The sequence below is a fragment of the Mastigoproctus giganteus genome, chromosome 9 (assembly GCF_048544385.1).
Source record: "Mastigoproctus giganteus isolate SK-2022 chromosome 9, ASM4854438v1, whole genome shotgun sequence".
Classification (NCBI taxonomy): Eukaryota; Metazoa; Arthropoda; class Arachnida; order Uropygi; family Thelyphonidae; genus Mastigoproctus; species Mastigoproctus giganteus.
Genome location: NC_143583.1, coordinates 35,020,053 through 35,032,112, shown reverse-complemented (window position 1 = coordinate 35,032,112; position 12,060 = coordinate 35,020,053). Strand labels below are relative to the sequence as shown.

Here is a 12,060-nt window from a genome sequence, read left to right as displayed (position 1 = left end):
AGGATTTCTCATAATCTGCCTTTGCCTGCCTAATCTCCTTTGTGACTTGGTTACAGACCAGCTTATATTTATCATAGGCTTTCATGTCACCCATTAATTTATATGTATCCCATGCATTTTTCTTCTCTGCCATATGTCTCATTAGTTCATCTGACATCCATTTAGGCCTAAACCTTGAACAATAATTCTTAGTTGGTATGCAAAGCCTAGTAGCTTCCAAGATAAATTCTTTGAATGCTCCCATTTTGAATTTGCTGTTGGTAACATCATCAGTTGGTCCCACCGTATAGAATTTAAATACTATCTCAGACCACCGCAGTCGCCTTTACGAAAGTAAAAACCCTTCCCTTTACTCCTGAAGGAAGTAACCTCTTTGAGTAAATCCAACTTCAGCACACTGTGATCTCTGCCACCTAGTGGTTCCTTTATCTGCAGATTCTTAATGCATGAAGAATCATTACTGATAATCAGATCAAGAGTATTACTCCCTCTAGTTGCCTCTTGAACATGTTGATGTATAAAACAATCACACAATAAATCCACAAAAGCCTTGTTAGTGTGTGAGTGACCAACCCACAAATTCCAGTCAATATCTGGGAAATTAAAATTGCCCATTATAAGACTCTCTGATTTACTGGCCCACTCTATTTCCCTGTACAGTTTCTTATTATACTCATCAGAGTCATTAGGCCTATAGCACACTCCTACTCTCAATTTTGATCTCGCAATGCTTATGTTACACCAAACTGACTCGACACTGCACTGTCCTGCGACGTCGAGTGGCTTCACTTCCTTGGATTTCATGTGTTTCTTAACTAATAGCATAACCCCTCCTCCCTTCTTATCCTGTCTATCCTTCCTGTACATATTGTACTTCCCAAATTCCAGTTCTGCATTCCTTATATCTGTGTGACACCACACTGATATCCAAAAATATCTGCCTTTGATGCTTTGAGCAATACCTCAAATTCATCAAATTTATTTACCAAACTCCTAGCATTGGTGTACATGCAAGTATACATGCACCTGTTCCTTTTCTTAGCTACCCTAACACAACCCATGTGTTTACTTGTACCGCAATGACTCCCAGCAGTCTCTGAAATACCCTGCATCTTGTTTTCCAGGCTGCTGCTCATTCCAATAGAGGTGATTGGATATTGAGCTGGTTGTTTCATGAAAAGGAGCTCACATCTAGTGAGCATGGGCTGGATATTATCATTCTTCTTCTTGGTGATTCCCTTCTACATCTGACACACACACTCTCTCTCTCTCTCTCTCTCTCTCTCTCAGGGTAATTCAGACATTTTTTTTTCAGCTGGTGCAGCATAAGCCTCAGGCTTCCTTGTGCTATACGGCTGCTAATAATAATAATAATGGAATTTTGTACATAGTTGTAAATAATCTTTGGACTGAAATTAAGGAACTGTGTTTCTGTCCAGATGATTGATTCTGGAATAAAACTTGGAAAGAGTATTAAATGTATTTATTAAAGAGTATTAAATGTATTTATGCGATATTGCAAAACTTTAAATTACAGGTAGTTCCCGACTTTACAAGTTAATTCATTCCTAGCACGTGCTAAAACTCATAAAGCAGGAATTTATTTCCCATAGACAATGTTAAAAATAGGGGTTACGTCCTTAACAATAAAATTAGTTAGCTAATTAGTTTATGATTAAACGATGATTGATTTATCCAAAGAAATGAAAACGGCCTGTAAAATCAAGCAAATTATAATAATAAAGAAATTATTTATGACTTACAAATGTTAAAAAATGTTTATTCTTCATCATCATCATCATCATCACAGAGTAGTAAGATCTTACTACTCTATGATGCACTTTCCAATAAACTGGAAAGTGCAAATTGTTTTTATTGTTTTATGGTAGTGACATCCAGAAACGTGCATTACAAAAATATCACAAAGTAATGCAAAATTAGTTCTTATAACAGAACATATGATAACAATCAAAGTGTAGTGCATTTTAATGATTTGAATTGGTAACTAATACAATTTACACTATAAAAACGACCTTTTAGAGAGTTATATAGCAAAATTTTCAACTTCAGAGGTCGTGGAACGAATTACCAAAAAACAATGTGTTACTGGGTTCACATTACAATATTTTCATGATACAATGGTGGCCCTGGACTGGATTAATATCTTAAAGCAGGGTACACTGTATTGTATAGCTATGCACATTGTTTGAAATGCAGTATTTATGAATGTTTAACATTCATTTTTTGCAATTAATGTTCATATTTTCAATTTTGTTGATACTAGAAAAAAAAAAAACTCGTAAATCCGGGAACTCGTAAAGCAGAACTACCTGTATAGTCCTAGTGATATTACAACTGAATCAGACAGATGATTAGTTTAATTGGTTTTGAAAGTGGTATATTATTGAGTACTATGTTTATTGAACTTGGATTGCACTACTGATACCTAGCTACTCTGTATGAGACTTGGTTTGTACATGGTTGGATTTCTCTCCCTTGTATGCAACGTTGGCTCACAGAAGTATTGTGGGAATTGATGATTGGTTTGTCCAAGCTGTAGATATGGCAGTTGTGGATGAGACAAGATCCTTAGATCTCTATATCTAGTTTAGTGCTAGTAATAGGTGTTTTTTTCTGTTTTGGTTTTGAGTTGATTGTATGGACCAAATTTAGGATAATGTTTGATTTGTTTGCGTTAATTGTTGATTTGTAGGGCAGTATGGTGAAACTTGACGATTTAAGCATGGAAAGGATACGTGCTGTATGTTTATGTTCTCTTTCAGGTGTATGTGTGTTGGTTAACCTACTTGATGGGGTTAATTAAATTGTATCCTCTAAAATGGATGGAGTTTACATGCTAAAGCTCACTTTATCATTATTGCTTCATTGTAGAATGTTAGCATTTTCTTTACTGTCTTATTATGAGTGTTCTGATTTTGCATAAGTGCAGGAATGAAAGCACCCATCCTACAAGTTGTTGTTGTTGTTGTTATTTGGTTTTTAGGAGCATTAGCAACTAAGGCCATATTGCTCCGGGATATGCGGTGGTCATTCCCTGACCTTTCCGCATCCTCCATATTTGGTGGTGACGGGCTCGAACCCCGGTCCAATCAAGAAGCGTGTGCTACGCACTGCTGCTCCTTCCCACCTGGCTATGGAGGCGCCTCCATCCTGCAAGGGTTAAATTAAATTAATCTCCAAAAATGATTGTAGTTTTGATAACCAAATTTGGTATTTACTTATTGCTGTAAATAGTGATTTGTCTATTCTTCTCTAGTAGAGAGAAATGTTAAATTGTTGGCTTTGTAAATAACATGTATAACAGCTTTACTTTAGATTTGGTTGTGTGGCCTTACCAAACTGTGTAAGCTTCGTCCACTAGTGTCTTATATTCTTTACTCTTTAATCTCTTGCTTTCTTCCTCTTCTGGGGATGCCTATTTCTTTCATCCCCTTGCTTTTCTTCTCATTCCCTTACCCCTACTTCTCACACTATGCTTCTTCCTTTTCATTTTTTCTTATTTATTGAGATTACAAGTTTTCTTGTTATTCCACTAAGAGTCTTTACCTGTTGGTGGTTCCTGGCACACCTCCACATGCCATGGGCTGGGAGTCAGGGGGCAGTGAACCAGGTGTTCATTGCCCTCTGGCTGCGAAGTTGCCAGGCATCAGCACTCAACATAAACTTTACACACCTACACTTATTCACACTTGCCAGCTTTGGCAGATGCTACTGCAGTACATAGGAGAAACCCTGGGGACTGCCTCAAAAAACAAGAATACCTTAAACTCCATTATCCCCAGACCACTGCAGAGCTCACTGAAACTGGTGCCAAGATTATGACACTTGGAGCTCTGAAAAATGGGGTACAGTTGTATTCTCTGATGAGTCCTGCTTCAACCTACAAACAGATTCTAGATGTTATTTCATCTGGCAATAAGGAATATGGTATCATCCCTCCAACATCAGAGAAAGGGACACTTATGGTGGAAGTGGAGTTCTTGTGTGGAACGGAATAATGATCAGTGGCTCCGCATCTCTTCACGTTTTCGATAGGGATACCATAACTGCACAGAGCTACCAAGAACAGATCCTCGAACCCTAAGTGCAACGTTTTAGGGGTGCAGTTGGCCTAGATTTTATTTAGGTGCACAACACCACTACACATGGAGCTGAAGTTGTAGAGGAATATCTTGAAACTGAAGACATCCAACAACTGCTGTGTTGGAAGATCACCACACTTAAAGCCGATCAAACACGTGTTTGATCGGCTTTAAGTGTGGTGTGGCCTTTGGGCATCACATTGCATGCTAACAGCCGACTCCTCGGTCACTTGATAAGCTAAGGTCTGCACTGATGGAATGAGATTTGTGTAAGAATCTTATAGATGCCTCATAGTTCACTGCTGTCAGGCCTGTTTAGCCATTAAAGGGGATCACAGACCATATTTTCAAGCATCTTGTATCAACTTTATAATGTGACCTTTTTGGCAATTATTTTACAATCTCTATAAATGTCTGTTATACCTGTCTGAAGTTTCTTGTTGTCTCCTCATTTCACCATCACTTTATGGCACACCACCACCACACCAAATTTTGTCACACTTCATTGCAATCTGCATGAGTTACACTATGTTTTCTACATGTTCTGTCAATTTTGTCAAGCAGTGTAGTTATGGAAGAAAACCAAACAGGCATAACAAGTATCCAGGAGTCCTACACCCATGGTAGCATGGTTCAAGAATAGCCAGAAGCTACAGAATCATTGAAACCGCCATTCACACTAAGGGCAGTGGCTTTTGTACCCTAATGGCAGAATGTGCACAGATTAACTCCACATTATATATTGTAGAACAAATCAAAGCATAGCCTCTTCTATCCAATAACTTGAAACAGCTCTAGATTAGCTTCCTGGCAACAAAATTCTTATATCAATGGATTCAAATTGCAGATCTGGTATGTGGCACAAAAACTAAACTGTTATATTACAGTCACTTAAACTACCCATGTGTATTGTTTCAGCAAATTGTGTGTGTTCTCTGGTCAATTTTCCTGCTTTGCTGGATGAAAACCCCAGTTTTTCCAGGGGAAAAAACCATGTTATCTGTCTGAGACAGACTAACTCAGCCATGGAGTGAAATCATCTAGGGAAATTGTCTCCATATAGTTTTCTCATAGAATTTATCAAAAAACTAGTAATTTTTTATAAAAATTAAAAATTAAACACTTCTAATAATACTTTCAATTAATCTCTAAAAAAATTTATTTGATGAATGATTTCAGCATCAGTAATCCATCATTCTCCATCATTAATTGAGATGGCTCAATAATAGTTCTAGATTAGTAGTTACCAAAATCTCTTAAATATCCTAATAATTAATGGAGAGTCAAGATGTACTCTAGCAAAAATTTTTGTAACGAAATTGCAGAAATGTGCAATTATTAAGAATGACTTGCTGCTAAATACAAGCAAATTAAAAGGAAAGTTTGGGTATTAAAAAAAATAATATATAAAAGTTAAGAATATGACTATAAAATTTTGCTAATATATTAATGGTAATATCTCAGTATGATCAGTTTATATGCATCACCTGGATCTGCTGTTGTTGTTGTTGTTGTTATTTGGTTTTTAGGAGCATTAGCAACTAAGGCCATATTGCTCCGGGATATGCGGTGGTCATTCCCTGAATGACGTTTCCGCATCCTCCGTATTTGGTGGTGACGGGCTCGAACCCCGGTCTAATCAAGAAGCGTGTGCTACGCACTGCTGCTCCTTCCCACCTGGCTACGGAGGCGCCTCCTGGATCTACAAATCCACACTAACAAATGGACATTCAAATGTACCAAAAATCATTGATCTGATCAACTGAAAAATTCATAATTCAACTTCAATTTAAACACCATAAATTTAACAAATATCCTAATATTCATTAACTTCTTTATAGTTTGTGATGCCCAATACAAATAGGTATAAATCGTCTACATCAGTGAATCTCAACCAAACACCCATCTTGGACTGCTTAAATGTCCAAATATTTCCCAAAGAACAAGCAAAATTTTTGTATGCAAACTTGAGTTTTTTCATTATTATAACCATGAAAACACTGCGAGTAATATTAAAAATTTCATTTACCTTAATAATTGTTTTTCTGTTAATCAGTACATGTTTCCTGCTTATTTTCATTAAGTAATTTTTCAGGTTTAGGGATTTCATTAATTTCAGTACATGCTTAATTTCACTGACTGGTAAATGAAGTTACAGGGGATGATATCACAGGCAATACAAGAGCAGCTGAGAAATGCTAATCTATACTATATATTGCAGTTATGTTGGAAGATACCTGGGTTATTAAGACTTAAATGAAATTATATTGTTCAAAAAAGAGCAATGATAGTTACGTACCAAAAAGATAAAATATGTAACTGTATAATTTGATATTTGATATTGATAAATTAATATTTAATTGATAAATCCTTTATTTAGAAATTCTTCATTCAAATTTTATTTTGAAAACTTTTTTTTAATGCAGTTTATTTAAACTTTTTGCAATTATCTATTTACATTTGAGTAGTTGAATCAGTGTAAATAGAGTAGTTTAATTCAGTGAAAAAATGTAAATTTATTTGTAAGCATTTTTATTTTTTATTTATTTTTATTTTTGTGCCTTTGGGATCTTCTGTGGGGGTGCTTTTCTGGGGCCCTGGAACAAGTAGGCAGTGCTTTTTAGGAAATGGATTTAATCTGTGAAGAATCATCATTCCAAATAATGCCAGCATCTGTTGTTTGTAGAATTCTAACAAGAGAGCATTTGAACAAGATTCAGAATCTGCATCACTTGAACGGAATTCTATTTCTGTATCAGATGACATATTATAAAGAACCAATTCAATGTCATCAGTTTCAACATATTGTCAATCCATGATCCTTTTCAGTCCTTATGTCCCAGGGTGTGGATCCATTATAACAACTCTTTAGGACAAAATTTTATAGCAAAACACTTTTTACAGAAGATTTAATCAGGAGACACATGTTGGATTAATAGAGTTCACGCCTCTGTGTCGGCAGCTTAGTCTTGTTCGATATTAATTCATTAATTCTGTTATTTCCACTCAAACCTATTCTTTGAAACATTGTTAAAATAATCCATTAATCTTGTCATTAAATAGCAATAGGCATTATAGACAGGAATTAGGGATTTTCTAATCCCTTGCCAGCCTGCACACCAACTCTGATTTTCAGCATATGGGAGCAAAGGTCACCCTAGGCTTCCACTACACAAGAATCAAGGATCAAACCTGGCACCAGCAGCATGGTCTGATGATTGGTATTGGTAAGATTCTGAACCAGCATGCACATTAACTCTAATGTTTAGAGTATGGGAGCAAAGGTCACCCCTGGCTTCTACTATACAAGAAGCCCAGATCCAGGATAAAAACATGACACTATTCTATTGGTATAAACAAACTGGTATATTTTATATTACATATCCATTGATTTATTTATTTTGGAACCTGTAGCTATAGGTAGGTGTAAAATTTGTTTCTCTGCACAACATTAAAGTTATGCAGAGAAACAAATGTGTGTAGTATTCCAAAAATTCATGTGGCCTGCTTCTCTAAAAGTTTGGGGATCCCTGGTTTAAAGGAATCAAGTGTGCACATTAAGAGATCTTCATGTCAAATAGCTTTTTCATTTTGTACATGCAGTCCCCAACGATGAGACGCTCGTTTCTGCAACAGAGTCGTGGTTCAAAGACCAACCTCACCACTTCTACAAAAATGGTATCTGTATACATCAATGGGAAAAATGTGTAAATCTGCATGGTGGTTATATAGAGGACTAAAACCTGTGCCAAGAATCAACAGACTAGCACCTCTGCAGCTAGGTCAGGGCAATTCTTTATTGAACCACCCTTGTATCTACAGCAGAAATCACATCAGCAGAAATGATGTAGACGTTATTTTCAGAAATTACATACCAAATCAAAATTAGTGTGTTAGCGTTATTAGCCAATTTCATTGGCACTCAAAATCAAGAACGTTGTAGGTTTACAGAGCTGTTGAATCATACTGAATAGATCGCACTTACGTTGAACCCAGTAGTGGGTTGAGTTTTGAACTGTCCTTAGGAAGGCCAAATTATTTTTGATACCGCTGTTAATGTATTCTTTGGACTGAAGTTGCTCACAGGTCAGTTTTGTATTGTTACCTATGTATTTGAAAGCCACCGTCAAAGAGACTCTCGTTCTCAATCTCATTATCTTCATTGTTAAGTAAAGGAGATCATATGGAGTAACACCGCATTAGTCAGATAGTCTGAGCTTGTTCATTACCATCATGAATGGAGTCACTTGTATATTTTCTCTGAACATTCTGAATTGCCCAAGATAAATGCTGGGAAAGGATAGTTACTCTATGTGTTCATCAAACAGTAGGCTCTGCAGTACTTTAGTTTCTCCTGGGGCGATTCTAAGATATTTATCCTCCTCCTCCAGAACAACATTTGCTGTTGGGCGATGAGACTTTCCTCAATCGGAACCGCTTCGCTTATGTCGTCTTTAGCCATCCATGTGACTGTCGTCAAAGAATGACTGATTTATCGTGATTTGATACAATCAATAGGGAAGTGTGTCAACCAAATATACAAGCCACGCTTTAACCACTCAAATAGCTCAGCTTGTGTATTTTCTTGTGTTTAGCCTAACAACGGAATGTAACGAAAATGAGGATTGCAACAATACAAATAGTTGTATTGTTGCAATCATGATTGTGACATAATACTATTCAACAAATGGGTAATTATGCTATGAACTTGGATTTCACTAACCTCTTCCAAATATTTATGGTAGCGGGCATAACCATGAAACGTTACATCGTTCATAACTTCGGTTCTAGCTGTTCAATTTTTAAATGGTTCTGATTTTCATCAAAGATGTTTTCACATAAAACATCTTCGTGCGTACTGGGTACACAAGCGATTTTTTTTTTTTTTTAAATCCATAGTCTATACTATCCCAACAGCAATGCGTTTGAAAAGCACAAGAGGTGGCAATTAACTTACCTCTCCATTACTGTAGAAATGGAGAAATTAAGGTTCTGATAACTGAATGTGATAGGTGGACGATTAAAAATGTCTTATCCTTCTTAAGAACTGGCTGAATATATGCAAATTTTCATGCAGTGATAAAACACACCAGCTGAAGGTAGTGTAAAAAAGCAATACTTAACCAAAGTTAAGTTTGGAGTGCAACTTTTAAAAATAACTGGAGAAATATTAATTAGACTTGTTGGTACCAAGTTTATTCTAGATTCTTCTAATCCCTTTGCCGTCAAGGAACCAAAAAATGGAAATAAATGTGCTGTGCTCAGTATGGTAGAAAATTTAGCATTATTATTAATAGTGGAAAATGATGCAAGAAAGCAAGCTTATACAGCATCAACCAAAAAAAAAAAAAAAAAAAAAAAAAATCTCATTTCACATATCCATCCCCTCCAATAGTGTCTAGTTCTTCCTTGAAACTATTCACTTCCACAACAATGAATGGAAGCTTGTTCCAGCAATCAACCACCTGTTGGCCGAAGGCAAACTTCCACACATCTATTCTGCAACCCTTCCTCAATTTGAATTTATACCCCCTCATGTGCATAGTCTGAGCAGGAGGAAAAATCCCATCATGACTGAGTTTGCTTAAGCCATTCAAAGCTTTAAACAACCCAATCAGATCACCTCACAGGTGCCTAGTATCCAGACCCTGTAATTTGCAAATATGAAGCCTTTCTTGGTAAGTGCACCCCTTTGTTCCCCCTAACCAATCTCGTTGCCCTTCTCTGTACCTTTTTCAGCAGCTCTACATCCTAAAATGAAGCCTCCAGACTAGTATGCAGTATTCAAGATGTGGCCTGACCACTGCCTTATACAATGGGATAATCACCTCCTTATCCCTATTAGCAAAATTCCAGTATATCATTGGCAAAACACCCATGACTGTCCCGTCAGCCTGTCTGCATTGCTCAAAGAACTTCATATCAGACTGCACAATTACCTCCAGATCCTTTTGATTTTCTACTACCCTGAGTGTCATATCACACAGTTGACACATTACTCTGTAGTTACTGTTACCCATTTAATAAGATCAAGGGTGAAATACAGATAAAGAAGGATGCCACATGTCAGCATTATTTTTGGATGCAGAAATTGAAGGAAAGATGAATTAAAATTGAGGCAAGATGGCTTTTAACAAAACTAAAAAGGAATGAAACTTCAACAAGAGGTAAATTTTCTATTCTTGGGACTTTCTGAAATTGAGTTTGAATTCATAATTTTTTTTTTTTTAACTTGTCTACAACTGTAGTGAGCAAACAAGTTATAAAATTTAATGCATGCTACAAATAAAGCTGAGGATTTCGATGTAGTCCAGTTATGACAGCCTTTTTCTTTTCCTGAATGGTCTATCTACATTTGCAAGAAACCAGTTCAGATTAAAAGATGAGAGCTCATGTTGAAATAAAGGATTTCATTCCAACAATAATGATTTCAGCAATGGAAATGAAGAAAGCATTACACGGTTGAAAATTTTAAACAGCAGTCAACCAAGAAAAACAGGAATACAATTCATACAGGTCACCATTGTAATGGCAAACATGAAACTAATTTATATTATAAGGTACTACAGGACAGCTAACATTAACTGCAGCAAATGAATATTTAGCACTAGAAAATTAATTTGAAAGAATGCAACAGAATGAGATGAAGTGATTTTAAGCCAAAATACTCTTAATTAGAAGAATATAGCTGTTTGCTCATAGCTGTTTATTTTTATCACTTACAAGTTCAAGAAATAAAACATTGAAATGGCACTGAAAGACTTCTAACTAATCCCAAATTCAGTCCAAATACTGAAGAACTGCATCCAGTATTTGATTATTTTAAAATAATCAGAGCTGAAAAGAGAAGAAAAAAAATTAGCAACAAAACACAAATACTTCCACAAACCTTTAATAATCTCTCTGATAATGGATTCATCACATCCAGAGAAGGAACTGGAGGTAAACATGGTACAGACAAATTGGCACTTAAGTAATCTCCACTATATGATTCTGATATTAACCTGTAAAAAATAATATATGTTAAAAATAAAAAGATAAATTTTATGAAAATGGTTCAAGTAAATAGCATAATTAATTATTTAAAATACTTAATAGTTTAATACTGATTTTTTTTTTAAGTTTAAAAAAAAGCATATGGTGAGTACTAGCTTAGCAAAAGAAACTTTATAAAAGCATGCTGGTCCAGTTCTGAAATTTTATGATTTCAAGACTGGACCAGAAACCTTCTCAAGGTAACTAATAGAATGTGTCCTGAGAATCTGGTCCATTCCAACTTTTCCTTACAAATATATATAATAATTCAAAATATGTATATTAAAATATAATTTAATTATATTTTAATATAAACATAATAAGTTTTAATATAATAGTAATATAAATATTATACATATTATCATTATATTAAAATATTTATAATAAAATATATATAATAAAAAATATAATATCAAAATAAAACTAAATTTTAAATAAATAACATTCATCTTTATTTCTTATTTATATTTAAACAGTACACTGGAAATTGTAGTCAGGAGGAAATTTTAATAACTACAATAAGCGAAGCATGTTATATTGCTAAACTAATTTTATTGTTTTTTTCCAGCTTTTTTTTTACACATAAATACATTTTATCTAGTAAATAAATACTTTATTTACTAATGTTTTATGAGTATACAGATAGATTAAAATACCAAGTATTAAAGGTTATATCATTCCCTTTACATTCTACTAATACAAAATGCTCTTGTGGACTTACATTTTATGTATCTGTTTTTAAATAGTCAAGCAATTTAATTTTCCGGACCTGATGACTGTATTTTCAGTACATAATTCTTGATAGTGGTCAGATGCAATAAATGAAGATGTCCATTATCATTCTGACATTCTAGCCACAACAGAGTCATCCACATTATCTCCTGAGTCACTCCCTATGTCATTAGCCTTCTGTTGTCAACTG

General features: G+C 35.1%; 1 protein-coding gene across 1 annotated transcript in view; it reads right to left on the bottom strand.

Annotated features, from left to right (window-relative positions):
* LOC150080142 (proprotein convertase subtilisin/kexin type 7-like) overlaps positions 1 to 12,060 on the bottom strand; it is a 214,815-nt gene that overhangs the window by 32,421 nt on the left and 170,334 nt on the right. The window contains exon 21 of the mRNA XM_090380627.1: positions 10,993 to 11,107. Coding sequence (XP_090236753.1) covers positions 10,993 to 11,107 — 115 coding nt within the window. The remainder of the gene's footprint in view (positions 1 to 10,992; positions 11,108 to 12,060) is intronic.